Source organism: Pseudophryne corroboree, chromosome 7, assembly GCF_028390025.1.
Source record: "Pseudophryne corroboree isolate aPseCor3 chromosome 7, aPseCor3.hap2, whole genome shotgun sequence".
NCBI classification, from domain to species: domain Eukaryota; kingdom Metazoa; phylum Chordata; class Amphibia; order Anura; family Myobatrachidae; genus Pseudophryne; species Pseudophryne corroboree.
The window spans coordinates 491,246,610-491,265,867 of NC_086450.1; the positions used below are offsets into that span (position 1 = coordinate 491,246,610).

The 19,258-nt window shown below is 47.4% G+C and overlaps 1 protein-coding gene across 1 annotated transcript; it reads right to left on the reverse strand.

Moving 5' to 3' along the window:
* Positions 1-3,295: 3,295 nt before the first annotated feature.
* Positions 3,296-19,049, reverse strand: LOC134944427 (serine protease 33-like). Its single transcript, XM_063933005.1, has 5 exons — positions 18,926-19,049; positions 14,684-14,894; positions 13,385-13,656; positions 12,196-12,365; positions 3,296-3,526 (listed from the first exon to the last, which is right to left on the reverse strand). The coding sequence occupies exons 1-5, from the start codon at positions 19,047-19,049 to the stop codon at positions 3,299-3,301; spliced, it is 1,005 nt and encodes a 334-aa protein (XP_063789075.1). The 3' UTR covers positions 3,296-3,298.
* Between the last annotated feature and the right edge of the window lie 209 nt (positions 19,050-19,258).

Below are 19,258 nucleotides of genomic sequence, written 5' to 3' on the forward strand. Positions count from 1 at the left end.
AGAGGACCCATGGTCTCAACCGCTCAGACAGGACCTGCAGCAGGGTCCCTGTCTGTTCCAAGACTTACCGCGGCTGCGTTTGACGGCATGGCGGTTGAACGCCAGATCCTGAAGGAAAAGGGCATTCCGGAGGAAGTCATTCCTACGCTGATTAAAGCTAGGAAAGAAGTAACCGCAAACCATTATCACCGCATTTGGCGAAAATATGTTGCGTGGTGTGAGGCCAGGAGGGCCCCAATGGAGGAATTTCAGCTGGGTCGATTTCTGCACTTCCTACAGTCAGGAGTGACTATGGGCCTAAAATTGGGTTCCATTAAGGTCCAGATTTCGGCTCTGTCGATTTTCTTCCAGAAAGAACTGGCTTCACTGCCTGAAGTTCAGACATTTGTAAAGGGAGTGCTGCATATTCAGCCCCCTTTTGTGCCTCCAGTGGCACATTGGGATCTCAACGTAGTGTTGGATTTTCTAAAATCACATTGGTTTGAACCACTTAAAACCGTAGATTTAAAATATCTCACGTGGAAGGTGGTCATGCTATTGGCCTTGGCTTCGGCCAGGCATGTGTCAGAATTGGCGGCTTTGTCGTGTAAAAGCCCTTATCTGATTTTCCATATGGATAGGGCAGAATTGAGGACTCGTCCCCAGTTTCTCCCTAAGGTGGTATCAGCTTTTCACTTGAACCAACCTATTGTGGTGCCTGCGGCTACTAGGGACTTGGAGGATTCCAAGTTACTTGACGTAGTCAGGGCCTTGAAAATTTATGTTTCCAGGACGGCTGGAGTCAGGAAAACTGACTCGCTATTTATCCTTTATGCACCCAACAAGCTGGGTGCACCTGCTTCTAACTAAGCAGACTATTGCTTGCTGGATTTGTAGCACAATTCAGCTTGCGCATTCTGCGGATGGACTGCCGCATCCTAAATATGTAAAAGCCCATTCCACAAGGAAGGTGGGCTCTTTTTGGGCGGCTGCCCGAGGGGTCTCGGCTTTACAACTTTGCCGAGCTGCTACTTGGTCAGGGTCAAACACGTTTGCAAAATTCTACAAAATTGATACCCTGGCTGAGGAGGACCTGGAGTTCTCTCATTCGGTGCTGCAGAGTCATCCGCACTCTCCCGCCCGTTTGGGAGCTTTGGTATAATCCCCATGGTCCTTACGGAGTTCCCAGCATCCACTAGGACGTCAGACAAAATAAGATTTTACTCACCGGTAAATCTATTTCTCGTAGTCCGTAGTGGATGCTGGGCGCCCATCCCAAGTGCGGATTGTCTGCAATACTTGTATATAGTTATTGTTAACTAAAGGGTTATTGTTGAGAGCCATCTGTTGAGAGGCTCAGTTATATTTCATACTGTTAACTGGGTATAGTATCACGAGTTATACGGTGTGATTGGTGTGGCTGGTACGAGTCTTACCCGGGATTCAAAATCCTTCCTTATTGTGTCAGCTCTTCCGGGCACAGTTTCCCTAACTGAGGTCTGGAGGAGGGGCATAGAGGGAGGAGCCAGTGCACACCAGGTAGTCCTAAAGCTTTCTTTAGTTGTGCCCAGTCTCCTGCGGAGCCGCTATTCCCCATAGTCCTTACGGAGTTCCCAGCATCCACTACGGACTACGAGAAATAGATTTACCGGTGAGTAAAATCTTATTTTTACACCACCAGCTAGTAACACGGGTTATTGCACATGAACATGCATAGCCTGTGTTGCTGGCTGGTGTAAAAGGGTCGAGTTGTAATAGTTTGTGTCGAGTGACCCGGTATTCCAACTCGGAAACTGTGCAGTGCAAACGTTAGCTGGGTCGATACGTTCGGCTTTCCGTTCACAGTCTATGTGCAGGCGGCACAGCTACGATCAACTTGGATGACCCCCCATGCTCTCTAGACCTTCTGTTAGATCGTTAATGAAAAAGTTGAACAATAGTGGTCCTAGTACAGACCCTTGCGGCACACCACTTAGCACTTCAGTCCAATTTGAAAATGATCCATTGACCACAACGCGCTGCTCCCTATTATCTAACCAATTACTGACCCAAGTGCATATTGTGCTCCCTAGCCCTATTTCTTGTAGCTTGTAGATAAGTCTCATGTGCAGTGTCGAAAGCTTTGGCAAAGTCTAAAAAGACACATCCACCTCCTTACCCTGATCAAGCTTTGCAGTAAGTGATCCTCAATTATTAGTGATTGTTACATAGGTGACTATCTTCTCACAGATATTTGCATCGGGTGTAGTATGGTATGCCGGCGCTCGGGCTCCCGGCGGCCAGCATACCGGCGCCGGGAGCCCGACCGCCGGCATACTGACAGCGTGGCGAGCGCAAAGGAGCCCCTTGCGGGCTCGCTGCGCTCACCACGCTGCGGGCACGGTGGCGCGCTACGCACGCCACACTATTTTATTCTCCCTCCAGGGGGGTTGTGGACCCCCACGAGGGAGAATAGCTGTCGGTATGCCGGGTGTCGGGATTCCGGCGCCGGTATACTGTGCGCCGGTATCCCGACATCCGGCATACAGAAGACCAGCCGTTTGCATCTACAGTAAATTCTGTTCCTGTCCGCAGAGTAAGACTTGGAAACCGCTTACCAGACCTTGGTTTGTATCAGACCTGCTACACCAGGGTGCATGTGCTGTTACTCTGTGTAACATCGGAGTGTCTATGGATTCTTAGTGCACGGGCAGTAACAAATAATTGCTCTGAATCAGAACCTTAATTACCACTTTGAATACTGTGCACTTGATCCATTTCTTTCAGCCTTTCTACCATTGCAATCCATATTTGTAAATAGTGTAGTATTTTTACCCCTGGCTCTCCCATCTCCCACGTTAGGTCTTTCAGACAGTTATCCAGTAACACAGCGGGCTCACCAGATGTCGGGGGGCATCTCCAGACCCCATGAATGCTGGACCTCAGGTAAGAGAATGCTTTGGATGGGAAATAATGGCACAATACAATCTACAAATGCCAAGCAACAAAAGTTATTTACAAAGATACAAAAATATCATTTTGCGCTGTTCTGTGCCTACGTTGGTGCTACTACCCCAGTGTGTATGGAGCTGCAAATTCATGCAGTGCTGTTTACAGCATGCAAAGTCTCCTTATTCTGGGCACTGCTGAGCGGATCAGGGTGTTCTCTGCTTAATGCGGGTCCACATGCAAAATGTATCTATCTCGTTGTCTGATGAGATCTCTAAATACATTTCTTTCAGAGGAAATCATTTTTTATTATTATTGTAAAATATTCACAAATGTAAGTTTCTGTACAGCATTATTAATATGGTAATTAATAATAAAATCTGTGCAGTAATTAACAGGTCATTAGGAGCAACAATGATGCCATCAAAACAGAAAATGGGGACATGACGCTTCTTGATGCTCCACTGGCTTCTTTGCTATTGATCCAACTATAGTAATCAGGTACATAGGTGTAAACTCCGGGCCGGTTAGCCAAGGCGCACCCATTTCCCCAGCTCACAACGCCCACTAGAAACCAAACGCCCTGAACGGCACAAACCAGGGGTCCTCCAGAGTCTCCCTGCAAGATAAAACGATAACCGTCAGCAATTTAAATGCTTTGGGGAAAACACACAATTTACATTTTTCTTTATTGTGTGCATGCATGGCAGACATTGCATGGAGTCACTGCTGAGATAGCTCATCACACAGCTACATGGCTTGGACACTTATCCTGAGTAATTCATATTGATGTCCCACAAGTGGCCTAATTCTGAGTTGATAGTAAAGCAAAAAGTTTATATATATATATATATATATATATATATATATATATATATAGTACAGTACTCTCTTCTCCCCTTACTTTTGAAGAAAATAAAGTTCTATCAAAAGGATTGTCCTTTGTCCCCACCACTCTTCCTGACCCTCTGCAGTGGAAAGCTGATGTTTCCAACCTCAATCGGACACTGAGGATTAAAGAACACTTTGGTACGAGACCGTTCATGCCGCCATCAGAGCAGATTCCCATCGAATTAAAGAAAATAATTGTTATGCACACCAGTGCCAGCAGGAATGTACTGGTGTCTGAACGGAGAGGGATGCAAAACAAATGAACTCACAGACAGACTGGGGAATATGACATTACATACACAGAAGGTGATAGAGTAACAAAATAAACACAAAGTGAACAGAGAAGCCCAAAGGCTAAGAAACTGGGTGTCTCCCTAGTATTATGAATGCTCAGATGGAAAGAAGCGAGATGTTGTGATTTAATACGTAGAGAACCCGAAATGCTGTTGCGAAGGGCAACAGCAAAAGCCTAAAGGGTTACCAACGGGTGTGGCAGTAAACTCCTTGGTCAGAGATAGAATAATAGACACAAGGAGAGTCCCCACAATCCTAGTCCTCACTTGCAGTGCACCGGTTCAGTTTACTGCCACTAAACTGACACCTGGACACCTTGCACAGTGAGAAAGGATTTTGGCAGGCAAGTCTGAGAATACAGCCGCAAACTTGCTAGGTTCACAGAGTAGCAAAAGAACCCCAGCAGGTTAAACGACTGACTCCAGTCTTACTGCTAGGTCTGGATTGGCAGAGTGTAGTACCAGATCCCAAGGCCTATTTGCAGTAAGCAACAAGCAAATACAAAGTTACACAGTACTAGCTAACTTTCAGGAACTGACTAACCAACAAAGATTCAGCAGCATCTGCCTAACCTGAGAAGAGGGTTTATATAGCAGGTGCTGTCCACGCCCCACTCAGACCTCACAGACTGTGAGCACAAAAACCAGCACCGGATCCCCTGCCGTGCACAGAGCCTGCAACCACTGCACAGCAAAAGACCCGAACCGGAGTATCAGCTGCGCTCAGGTTACTCCGCTAGCACTTGCCTCCCGGTTGCCATGACGACGTGGCAGCACAGGGCAGGAGACCCTAACAATAATGGCACATTCCAAATTTGACCCAGTGTCATACAATCCCTCTATTAAGACTTTCTCACGATTGTTGGACGATGAAGCTTCTACTCCTCCCAGTCAGGTAGTATATAATGATCTGAACAAAGATGAATGGACTGCGGTAAACAACTTGGCACAGAGAACTGACCTCATTATACGCAATGCCGATAAAGGGGGTGCCGTAGTTGTGCAGGATCTATCTGATTATTTATAAGAGTGTAACCGCCAATTAGATGATGTTGAAACATATACTGTCTGTTGGCCCTACTTTGAGATTTAAAAGGGAATTGGATGATGTATTGAGTTCGGCACATATGGATGGCACTATAACTGAGATTATGAATGCCTTGAAGGTGGATTTTCCCAGGGTCCCCCTCTTCTACACGGTCCCCAAGATTCATAAATCATTGGTGAACCCTACGGGATGGCCCGTAGTGTCTGCCAGAGACTCCTTATATCATCCGATTTCCATCTATACAGAGAGTACCTTCCTATTTAAAAGACATTACTACTCTGCTAATTGAATTGGAGGCCTTGGTTCCTATACCCGGAGATTTGATCATGTGTGGAGTGGATGTGACTAGCCTCTACACCTGTATTCTACATAGTGCAGGCGTAGAGGCAGTACAGCATCGGATTACTGATAACGCTGCAAATCTAGGACCTCAGGTATCGTTTTTCTTGCATTTGCTGTGGCTAGTACTTACCCGTAATTATTTTACCTTTAATGGTAGGTTTTTTCTGCAGAGGGCGGGGTGTGCGATGGGGTCCCCGGGGGCCCCATAGTACGCCAACGCCTTCATGTATTTCATTTAAATTAGCCAATTGGGGCTAAGTACACATATTAATCCGCACGGTTACTATTACAGAAGGTATATAGACGACTTGCTGATATTTTGGCAGGGTACAGAACTAGCTTTAAAGAACCTTTTGGATTCCCATAATGCGATGTTGTCAAATTTACATATGAGATGAGCCCATTTTCCATTCATTTTCTTGATGTGCAGATACATGATGGTTTGATTAGGACATCTTTGTACGTTAAACCCACTGACAGAAACTCTCTATTGAGCCACGATAGTTTCCACCCTATAGCTCTTCGGAAAGGGTTGCCTTACAGTCAATTTTTAAGGGTTAGACGAATCACATCGGATCCTACTGAATGTGAACAGGCCATCAACCTCATGTTGGACAAATTCTTACAAAGAGGGTACCCCAGGAGTGAACTTAGTATCACTAAAGCCAAAGTCCTTAATATGCCCAGAGAACGGGCGCTGCTAGGACGAGCCACTACACAGGCAGGTAGTAACAATACCGGCAACATATTGATCCCTTGGGTTAATAAATTTACCACGGTTACACAGCGAACTACTAAATCAGCCAAATCGTTTTGGCTACTAATCAGTTCAAACAAAGATTTACCAGTTTTACAAAATAGCGGTTTGCTCCCAAGTTACAAAAGGGGCAAAAACATAGCCTATCTAGTATCTAGTAGTGAAGCTGGATGTCTTCCCAATCACCAAACAGAAACAATCCCACTTCCCAAGACCCAAATTGGGATGCTTTAAATGTTTGGGCTGTTCTACTTATAACACTCTATTGACTGGTTCCACTTTTAACCATCCCCTTACGGGCAAATCATATAGGATCAATCATCGGGTCACATGTACCACTACACGTGTGGTTTACATGTTAAAATGCCCATGTGGATTAGCCTATGTGGGCAAAACCCAGAGGCAATTCTGTGAGTGAATGGCAGGACACCGTAGCTCAATTAAACTAGCCTTAGAAAAAGGTACTAGTGATCAACCGGTACCTCGACACAATATAGCGAGCATTAGAGCCATTATCATTGAACACGTGCCAGCCTCACACCGAGGTGGCAATCGTGGCAAAATACTCTTGCAGAGAGAATGTAGATGGATTCACAGGTTAAACACCCTAGCTCCCCGGTAACTCAACGAACATCTGGGCATACAACGTCTTATGTGAATACTAGCTTTCCGTTATCTATCTTTGGTAATATCGACGGGGTTGAACCCCGTAACGCCGTAGGATGGACTAGAGAGACCTTTTTTTTTGCTTAACAAGCTGTCTCAGTCTGCACGAGTGCCGCCGGACCCTTGTACCGTATCGGGCAGCGCAGTCTTCCCACGGAGGGCACCGCAGCAAGTAATTTACTGTATCCATTACTGAGTGCCGGGTGAAAAGATTTATTATATATACATATATATATATATACATATATATATATATATATATATATATATATATATGTATATACACACACACACACACACACAGTATATTTTTGTATCTGGAACAAACCCTGTTGCACTGCAAGGGGGGAGGGGGAATACATTCATTGTTTTTTGCATGCAGGGTAAATACTGGCTGCTTTTCATGGAGATCCGGTCTCTAAGTCGACAGTAACTAGGTCGACAATGTTTAGGTCGACCACTATTGGTAGACATTAAACTAGGTCGACAGGGTTTCAAGGTTTGTCAGAGACTCTAGGTTGACCTGTTCTAGGGCGACAGGTCAGAAGGTCAACATGAGTTTTTTATTTTTTTTAATCTTTTTTTGGACTTTTTCATACTTAACGATCCACGCGGACTACGATTGGGAATAGTCACCTGTGCCGAGCACAGCAGTAGCGGAGTGAGGCACCTTGTCCGAAGCATGGCGAGCGAAGCGAGGGGACACGGTGCTCTAATTGGGGTTCCTGGTCACGGGCCCTCATTCCGAGTTGTTCGCTCGCAAGCTGCTTTTAGCAGATTTACTCACGCTAAGTCGCCGCCTACTGGGAGTGAATCTTAGCTTATCAAAATTGCGACCGACGGATTCGCAATATTGCGATTAGACCTCTCTTAGCAGTTTCTGAGTAGCTCCAGACTTACTCGGCATCTGCGATCAGTTCAGTGCTTGTCGTTCCTGGTTTGACGTCACAAACACACCCAGCGTTCGTCCAGACACTCCCCCGTTTCTCCAGCCACTCCCGCGTTTTTCCCAGAAACGGTAGCGTTTTTTCGCACACACCCATAAAACGGCCTGTTTCCGCCCAGAAACACCCACTTCCTGTCACTCACATTACAATCACCAGAACGAAGAAAAAACCGTGAGTAAAATACCTAACTGCATAGCAAATTTACTTGGCGCAGTCGCAGTGCGGACATTGCGCATGCGCAGTTAGTGGAAAATCGCTGCGATGCGAAGAAAAATACAGAGCGAACAACTCGGAATGACCACCACTGTACGGAGAAATCGACACCAAAAAAAACATTAAAAACTCATGTCGACCTTTTGACCTGTCGGCCCTATGAACCACACCCGTTTCATGTAGCCCACACACGCTGTATAGCTTTAGAAGCCTATTTATTATCATTATTTTTACAAAAAAATGTGAAAAAGGTGATTCTCTGTTTTCACCCCTTATTTTAGTGTCACTTAAATGTATTAAATGTATTAAATGGCATTTGGAGCAGATTTCATGATTTTGGGCAATTTTGACACCATCCTTAGATGCGGATGGTGATAAATAGGCCCCTTACTCATCCAGGAGCCGGTGATCGGTTCTCCTGTGTGTGCTGTGACCCCCGGTGCAGTAAAGTGATGCTGCAAAGTGACAGCGCCCGGCAGCCCTACTGTAAATGTTCATTGTCTATTGTATGTGTAGCTACAAGTCATAGTAAGTACTCTGTAAGGAACTGTTGTTGGACCATTTCTTCAAAAGACTGACGGTGGGATACATGAAAGCTTTTTTGGGGTGAAACCTCAAAAAATGCAATTTTTGGAGGTTGGGCTGCTTTTAGCATATGCAACAAATGAAAGAATGCATCACTTGGATCTGATGGGTAATGCCATCTTTAGATGCCAATAGAATAGACCCCTATGGGCTTTTTTTATCACACTCTGAGGAATACTGTCCATATTTACAATGTGAAGAGAAGAAAGAGAGCCTGACGAGTCACACTAGGAAAAATTCACAAGAGCTACAGTGTACCTACTCTGAAACTCCTCCTGGGGTCATAATAAAAAAGTTGTCTTTTTAATCACTGGTTGTGCATTTACTGTGCAACCCTTGCCTCTCTGCTGTGGTGGGGAGAAAAGGAAGGAGCAACAGTGTTGCTGGGAATAGAGTGTTGGAGTAAAAGACAACTTCCCGCATCATACCACCATCAGGCAACACCTGCAATAGAATCCGTCACACAGCACAGGCATCAATCTGTTCTGTTTAGTTATATGGCCACTGCATTTAAAACAGCCATTTGTTTTAAAGCAAAACTGATCTGGTTTTTCCTTAACACAAATTGCCACTTTAAATTTAGTGTCTATATCACACCAATTCCACCAAATTGGAACCTATTACATATACCCTATATCAGGGTAGTCATGGTTCTTCTTTATGGGTACCAGTTCTTCAACATTGTGAGGGTACCTGGAACCGTAATCCGCTGCACAGGACAGATCATTGGGTTTAGCAATTACATTACACAGGTAATGAGAAATGTATCACAGACAGCACCTATATTGCATGAAAAACACCTACAACAAGTGCAATACAATAATCTCTATAAACACTGCACAATGTAACACATGAGGTAACATGCCAGGGTATTACCAGTCTCATTACTACTCCCCATAAACTCTATATCAGTCCAGAGGCAAGCAAGCACAGTTCTATATCTCATAACTCAGATGCTGCTAGGGTCAGGGGTTAAAGTGAGCCGGAACGGGGCGGAACTGCGTTCCGTCAGTTCCACTCGGAGATGGAACGCAGTTCTGCCTCCTCTGGCTCACCTCACCCGATGTGTCCCCGGCGCCGCTGCAGGGAGATGACAGGCGCCCGTCTCCCTCTCCGCAGCGGCAGCTGGAGGCAGGAGCTCAGTACTGAGCTCCAGCTTCCGGCTCTGTCATTGCGCGCTAGTCTCTCCCATAGTGCAGAGGAGCGGACGCCCAGGTGACTGCTGTGGCTGGACACGGAGCGGGGCTTGGTAAGTATGGCCTGCTGTGTATTTTTATTTTTTTATTTGTGTAGCGGCATCTACTGGGGGGCAAACTACTGAGGAGCATCTACTGGGGGCAAACAACTGGGGGGGGCATTACTACGGGGGGCAAACTACTGGGGCCATTACTACTGGTGGCATCTACTGGGGGGCAAACTACTGAGGGGCATCTACTGGGGGCAAACTACGGAGGGGCATCTACTGGGGGGCAAACTACTGAGGGGCATTTACTGGGGAAAAACTACTGGGGGGCAAACTACTGGAAGACATTACCACGGGGGCAAACTACAGGAGGGCATTACAACAGGGGGGCAAACTACTGAGAGGCATCTGGTGGGGGGCAAACTATAAGGGGGCTAACTACTGGGGGCAAACTACAGGGGGGCATTACTACTGGGGGCATAACTACTGGGGGACATTACTAAGGGGGGCAAACTACAGGAGGGCATTACTACTGGGGCAAACTACTGGGAGACATTACTACTGGGTGCAAACTACTGGGGGGCATCTGCTGGGGGCAAACTACAAGGGGGCTAACTACAGGAGGGCGTTACTACTGGGGGAATAACTACAGGGGCATAACTACAGGGGGCGTAACTACAGGGGCTAAACTACTGGGGGCATTACTACTTGGAGGCATTACAACTGGGGGTAAAACTACAAGGGGGCATAACTACAAGAGCTAAATGACTGGGAGCATTACTACAGGCAACATTACTACTGGGGGCACTACCAATGAGGGCATTGTAAAGGGGGCACTACATAAGGGGCATCACTCCTGGGGACATAAGGGGCACTGCTATTGTGGGCATTGCATAAGGGGCACCACTACTATGGGCTCTATATAAGGGGCACTACCACTGTGGGCAGTGTGTAAGAGGCGCTACTGCTGTGGGCATTATGTGTATTATGGGGTGCTACTACTGTGGGCATTATTACTATTGTGTAACACGCACCTTTTTTTGAGATCAGGCCCCTTTTTTAAGGCGAGCGCAATACCTTTGTTGCATGGGCGCCGTGGGGAGGGGGTTGAGTTCCACCACCTCTCTAAGACCACTTTAAGCAATGGCAAGGGTAATGCAGGAAAATGGCTCCCTGTTGCCCTGCTCACACTGCCTCTGTTCCAGTCTTTCTTTTGAAGGATACTAGCCACTTGGCCATACTCTGGGTCTCAGTCACCCTGCTCCAGCAGGCAATTACCGCAGAACCAGCGTGCTACCCCCGATGTGGTGATGCCTTTAACATGTCCTCAGAGGTGAAACAGATCTTCAGCAGTCTCCCATGTATATCCTAGGTTCTGGAAGAACTTCACACCTCAACACCAGACCAGATTTAATTCAGAACTAACTGATCATGTGCTGCACCTGATTACAAAGTCTTTAATTCCCACAGGGGTAGACCTGCCTTTCAGGGCTGTCCAAGCGGTGGTGGTCTCTGCTAATTGGATCTGCCAAAGTAAGGATTATAGATGGAAGGGAGGAAGGAAAAGTTCTGTGCAGGAGACCACCTTCTTATTTTCTGCCACCTGTCTACACATTTCTAGGAGAGAACAATAGATGCTAATGAAGGTAGCCTTGCTCCAACTCTCAGACAGTGTCCATAAACGCACAGAATTAGCCCCTCACACGCTTATGACACGCCAGGGATTTCAGCTGCTACTACATGACCTCCTGCCTGGAAAATCTTGTTAATCAGTGGGAAGACCACCAGGCGACATTCAAGAATATTCAGAGACATGTGGTGCCCCTCTGCATCCAAAGTTACATTAAGAGTTCAATAGTGCAATACTTGGGGAACAATTTAAATATTAATAAATAAAACCAACCCATAGTCTTAGCGTAAAACAGTCCTGTGGAATGACCATTAGGGATAGCAGTCCAATACCCCCATTCACTGGTCTCATCACAAACATTACCATCGCTAGATATATACAGTATTTACAAAGTTAATAGGTAATAAAAATTTATGTTTTTTGAAGTTCATTTGCTCAGGTTAGGTTGATAATTTGTAGTCATGGGCAGTGGTAAATTTCCCATCAGGCATAACAATCTATTTGTACCGCTCTGCTACACAGGCGTTCGCACACTTCCACAGCTAAAATACACTCCCCTGTAGGCGGCAACTATCTGATCGCAGGGCTGCAAAAATCGCAGCCCAGCGATCAGGTCTGAATTACCCCCTATATCTTGTGCGGATTGCCGGACGTGGTTCCCTGCTATACAATACTTCTGTGATTATAGATGGTATCACCAGGGATCAGTAGAAACTTATCTGGGAAGACCTACCTGGCAGGAGTCCTTCTGCCCAGCCTGGTAGCCGGCACAGATCTGGTCGCTAGGGATGATTGTGGAGCCAGGAGTAGCAGTGGAGCCGGTGAGGTACATCTGGTTGCATGCACTGTTGTTGATTAGTGGCACCTGCACTTGCTGCAGAGTTCCCGGGGATGGAAGGGTCACTGCAGAAAGACAGCAATGCACTAATACTCAAGCCAACATTGGAGCATAACCTGGAATAAAGCATAGCATGAAAGAAGACACCATTGGCAAGATACAGCACAAGAAAGGACGGTCCCAATAGCTTTCAGGGATGAAAGACAGAACCACAGGTGACAGTCAGACAATCCAGATGTATACAGAGGAGAACAAACAGGATTATAGATTATGGGCACATGGAGCTCACGCTCATCCAACTGCTGGACCACCTTGCATAGAGGGTACGAGACAGACGAGACCTAATCCGCCTGCCTCAGGCAGGTCCATTGTTTGGGTGGGTTTTTAAAACCAACCATTAGTAAATCTGTGGCTCTTATAAATGTCATCTTTGGAGACTGAGAGGCATGGATGCCATTTACACAGAGTGCACGCTCACTGGGTTCCTGCGCATCCTGCCGCCTCCAGACCCCTCCACTCTCCTGCTCCGCACAGCTCCTATTCCTGTGTGCGGCTTCCTTTACCCCTCCCGCAAACACCTGACTCTACTCCTCCATCATGATTGTCTCATCCTCTGTCAGTGGACCTAATTCAGATCTGATCACAACAGCAATTTTTTTTCTCTAACAGGCAAAACCATGTGCACCGCAGGTGTGGCAGATGTAACATGTGCAGAGAGAGTTAGATTTGGGTGGGGGGGGGTGCAAACTGAAATCTAAATTGCAGTGTAAAAATAAAGCAGCCAGTATTTACCCTGCAGAAACACTATAACCCACCCACATCTAACTCTCTCTGCACATCTGCCCCACCTGCAGTGCACATGGTTTTGCCCATTAGAGAAATTTTTAGCTCTTGCGATCAGGTCTGCCTCACTTGATGACACCAATCCTGCCATGAAGCTGCTTTCTCCATGCTACTGGTGATACATTGGGGGATAGTTACTATGTGTGGAATAGGAGTCTCACGGACAGCAGTTTTTCTTCTTCATAGAATTAATGACTGGGTCATCTCTACCATGCAAGATAATTATTATATGTATACTTACCGCCATATCCTATGGTACCCCATCCAGTTACCCAGCAGTTCATCCCGGACGGGAAGCTCATCGAGGCTGTAGGCACGCACACCGGAAGGATGTACTCGGTATAGGTGATAGGACTGGACAGTTCCATCAGAGCAATGTCTCCGTTGGATCCCACACTGGTGTACTGGGAGTTCACCGTTATACTCCGCACTCCGGAGGTGATCTGGTGAGGGCTGGTAACATCCAGCTGGTACTCGCCCAGGACAATGGTGTAGTCTGATGGATTTTGAGACCTAGGTGACAAAGCCAGACACCTTTTGTAAAACTCTAGAAGTACGGTGGTGGTGTGTGTGCAATATGCTGGAAGTATTTCACACGTAGTACAGTAAGTCAGGGAATAGCGGTGACAGTTGTGGTGTCTTTGTGACAGGACCTCAGCGTTCACCCAACATTGTCCACCACACGTTCCTTAGACCTAAACTGACTGATGAATGTTTTCCTTTCATACCTATACTAGCTGTTCTGCACGTTCTTCGCACGGGAGTTTCTGATTTTCACATTTGTAAAAATAAATGAGTGTTAACAATTTGGCAAATCTCTAGACATGTAAATTTGAGTGAGACGTCTTATAGGCCCTACACACTGAGCGATATGAACGATCTTGTTCATTAATGTGTGTAGGCACCAACGATGAACGATTCGCGGCCCCAGGCTCGTTCATCATTGGTGCAGGCTCGTTTATGGCTGCATGCCAACATGAACAATATCGTCCATATTAGCAGCAGGGCTATGGGACCGGGTGACGCCAGGGAGTGAAGAAACTTCAGTCCTCCGTCAGCCCTCGCCGCCGGGTCGGCTGTATCGGCTGTCGGGCAACTCGGCGGCCTATCGGGCAGTGTGTAAGGCCCATTAAAGTAAGAAAATACTGGGGTTGACTGGCAGGTAGGACTTCCAATCAAAGTAATCACTGCCAGTCACTGTATGGCCAGTGCGGTCACAGACTGCAACTGGCTCACTTGCTGCAGTGGCGGATTTTACTGGGCGGGGGGCATAAGTAAAATTCAGCCACTGCATTGTGGGGTATATTTATTTAGTAAAGTGCAGGGTTTTAAGAAGTGGACATGTTGTCCGTAGCAACCAATCACGTTCTAGCTATTATACTCTAGAAAGTGTTAGGTAAATGATAAGTAGAATCTGATTGGTTGGTTGCTATGGGCAACATTGCACTTTAGTAAATACATCCCCTTGCTCCGATGACATTACAGCGGCATATCGGTTATCAATGTGACTTGTTGTGTAGGTAGTCAGAGAGCAGCTTACGATCCAAAGCAGTGTGCAGCCGTCAGTATCCACTGGTTGGAGATTAGAGACCCCCCGCATATATGAGAACCAAGGTACCGCATGCTGATCTGCCAGGGCCATTCTCCTTCAGTAGCATCCGTACCGCCAACTATCCGACTGGTGATCAGTGGAAGTCCGCAGGCTGGCTGGGCCGCAGTGGTGACGTTAGAGAGTACAGCAGTCGGATATACTGAAAAATAATACAGCAATCAATTAACTTCTTTAACTAATTTTTTTCAGAAAATGCTTATTTATCAATGAGTGATAAATTTCACTGTGAGTGATAAATGGCACCAGCCAATCAGCTTCTAACTGTCATTTTTCAAACACAGTCTGTAACATGGCAGTTAGGAGCTGATTGGCTGGTGCAAGTTATCACTCACCTTGAAATACATCACTCATTGATAAATAAGGGCAGTAAATCCTAGTGCAACGTAGCTTTAACGTACAGGAGCCGCAGGATTGGGTTCAGCGGTGGATGCAGTGTCGGTGGTGCATGCACGCAGCTGATATAGGTGTGCACATGTCTGAGTCACACAGGGATGCAGCACAGAATCAGGCGCATGGTGTGGGAATCTTAGCCGGCGCTCCTGGGATGTAACAGGGGGTTAGCAAAGCCAACGTGGGCGTGTCGCGGAAAACAGCTACATTCACAGCCGCACAGCCACTTACACAGCAGGCCGTGCTCAGATGGAGAAACTGCACATGCCATGGGGCTGGCACCGATGTTGTTACCGATGGTGGCATCTAAAGAAGCACAGGAAGGAAATCTCAGAGACCTGCTGCAATCCCTCCATTTCCACCCGTAGCCACTTCACCAATAGGTTTCTATGGGGGATGCGATGCTGCCTGACAGGCCTGCCATCAGGGGGTGCTGCGGGCACAGATGTTCCGGGCCCTGCCTCTCTAACAGAGAGGAGAGGGCCCGGATCGCTCATGCCGCCGTCCGCCCGCCGCTATCAGGGCCGGCTCCAAGCATGTTCGAATAGAGCGGCAGCGTGGGGCGCCACCCTTAATGGGCACCGCCATATTCGTGCATGGAGCCAGCCTGCAGTGTCCCGGCCTCTTGTGTGCGCGCTGTGCGGCGCCGGCATCTGATGTCAGACGCCAGTGCCGTGTAGCGCACACAGGAGTTTTGAGCAGTCCGCCCACGCCCTCAACAGGACTCCCCCTCCCGACACCTAGCACCGCAGGTATTGCATTTATGTATCGGGCACTGTTGGTCATATATGCACTGTGGGGGTATTTATGTATCTGGCACTGTGGGGGCACTTATGTATCTGGCACTGTGGGGGCACTTATGCATCTGGCACTGTGGGGGCACTTATGCATCAGGCACTGTGGGGGCACTTATGCATCTGGCACTGTGGGGGCACTTATGCATCTGGCACTGTGGGGGCACTTATGCATCTGGCACTGTGGGGGCACTTATGCATCTGGCACTGTGGGGGCACTTATGTATCTGGCACTGTGGGGGCACTTATGTATCTGGCACTGTGGGGGCACTTATGTATCTGGCACTGTGGGAGCACTTATGTATCTGGCACTGTGGGAGCATATCTGCACTGTGGGGGCATTTATGTATCTGGCACTGTGGGGGAATTTATGTATCTGGCACTGTGGGGGCACTTATGTATCTGGCACTGTGGGAGCATATCTGCACTGTGGGGGCATTTATGTTTCTGGCACTGGGGACATTTATGTATCTGGCACTGTGGGGGCATTTATGGATCTGGCACTGTGGGGGCATTTATGGATCTGGCACTGTGGGGGCATTTATGTATCTAGCACTGTGGGGGCATTTATGGATCTGGCACTGTGGGTGCACTTATGTATCTGGCACTGTGGGGGCACTTATGTATCTGGCACCGTGGGGGCACTTATGTATCTGGCACTGTGGGGGCACTTATGTATCTGGCACCGTGGGGGCACTTATGTATCTGGCACCGTGGGGGCACTTATGTATCTGGCACTGTGGGGGCACTTATGTATCTGGCACTGTGGGGGCACTTATGTATCCGGCTCTGCTGTAGCTGGCACTGCTGGGGGGAATGTCATGTGTAGCTGGCACTGCTGGGGGGCATGTCACGTTTATCTGGCACTGCTAGGGAGCATGTCATGTGTAGCTGGCACTGCTGGGGGGCATGTCACGTGTAGCTGGCACTGCTGGGGGGAATGTCATGTGTAGCTGGCACTGCTGGGGGGCATGTCACATTTATCTGGCACTGCTGGGGGGAATGTCACATGTAGCTGGCACTGCTAGGGAGCATGTCATGTGTAGCTGGCACTGCTGTGGGGAATGTCATGTGTAGCTGGCACTGCTGGGGGGCATGTCATGTGTAGCTGGCACTGCTGGGGGGCATGTCATGTGTAGAGCATATCATGTAGTGTTCCCGCTAGGCGCCTGTGGCTAGGCAATGTGTCTCAGTGCTCTGCCTGGCGCAAAGTGTCTAGGAGGTTCTACCTGGTGCAATCTGTATTAGCTGCACTACTGTGTGGTGTAATGCGAATTGCCACTATTATGTGGCCACGCCCCTTCCCCACAAAGCAACGTCCCTAAATTTTCCATGTTTCGGCATCTAGGTAGGAGAGCACCAAGCATTACAATATGTACATTATTTTGCCCTCCTAACGTTAAAATGTGCCCTCCCTGTGATCAGCACCCTGCCCTAAAAAGTGAACTCTATCATGTGTAGCTGGCACGGCTGGGGGGCATATTGTGTGTAGCTGGCACTGCTGGGGGGCATGTCATGTGTAGCTGGCACTGCTGGGGGGCATATCATGTCTATCTGGCACTGCACATTATGTGTATCTGGCAGTATACTGGAGAAATTATGTGTAAGGAACACTACTGTGGCTGTTATGTGTAAGGCTGCTAATTGTGTGCGTAGATGGGGTGTAAAAATATATTTATTTATAGTTTGATAATATGAAGTTACGAGGCCACACCCACTTAGGGTATGGGGGAGTGGCGCTTTTAAATTTTATCGCTCAGGGTTCTAGTAGACCTGGAGCCGGACCTGGCCGCTATGCTCCGCCCACTTTTCATAACCGAGTTCTGGCACAGGAGGGGGAGAGGACGATGTAAGCTTCTATTGTAAACATCCCTCCAAAAATGACCGCCGCCTCAGAGGAGACAGTTATTAAAGATACTAGAGGATGCACCTCTAGTATCTTTAATAACTGTCTCCTCTGAGGCGGCGGCCATTTTGGCAGGGACTTTTCAATAGAAGTTTGCAGTGTACTCTCCTCCTCCTGTGACAGTGCCAGATCTCGTCATGAAAAGGGGACGGAGCTACACGAAATGGAGGAGACGGAGCTACACGAAATGGAGGGGACGGAGCTACACAGGACTAGGCGGCTAGTACCACATCTGCTACAGCTCCCTGTGATAGGTAAGTTGAGGGAGAGTGAGCTTGAGAGAGAAAGTGTGTGTGTGTATATATATATATAATATATATATTTATTATGTTTTTATATCTATATATATATACATCAAGGGGAGGCTCGGTCTGGAGTTCTCCTGGAGGACAGACGACGGCGGGGAAGGAGCAGGTACAACACATTCACCATCTGATGACAGCCGGCCACTTAGGGTTTATCACAGTGATCCTTTTTTTTTTCATCATGAGCTCATTTATTTTATTAACAGTTTCTTATCTAGTGCAGCAAATTCTGTTGAGTATTATACAGTATGTATCATGCTTGAGTCATGGTTTTTAGACTTATTTATGCAATTATGACCTATAACATCATTTTGGGATTTGGGGGATTTGTGAGTATGGTATACTGTAGATTGATGCTATATAAAATGATATGCCTGGTGTTTCTCTCACACATACCCCTACCCCCACTAACCCCCCACCCCCTTTACTCCTCTACCTCACCTCTCTACGGCCCTCCTCTGTCTATTTCTCTCTATGGGACAAATGTATCCGCATCTGATGAGGTGGATGTGGTGAGATATCGACCAAACTCGCACTGCGATAATTGACTACATCGCATGGATGTATCAATTATCGCATGCAGGGAGGGAGCTTGCGAGAAAGCTCTGTCCCTGCAATGCCTGTCTGCCCGCATCACCGGGGTATCTTTTGTAAAAAATTACCCAGAAGTCCTGCTGCGCATGCGCCACCATCCGTTGATACCGCCGCCGAGATCCCTCCCGTTGTGACGAAATCCACGCCACAAACAGCCCTCCCCCTTGGGATTTATACTTACCAGTCCCAGGAGCCGCTGTCCACTGCTTCCACGAAACTTCCTGCTTCAGTGCTGTGACCCCTGATGCAGTAAAAAGCTGCTTATCGCAGTGATGCCATGTGATTTCATCAGCCTGAGCTGGCATTAATATCACAGGGCACACTGCTGTGTTTTTTCTCAATTTTTTTTTATTTTAGTAAATTCAGTCAGATCTCATTTCCCATTATACGATAAGTATGGGGAATGCGATGTGGGTTACCAAAAAAAAAAAGACAAATAAAGGCTTAGGAGCAGTTTTTCATGAAAACTGCTCACGATGCCCTTTAATACATTATGGGGGTCATTCCGAGTTGA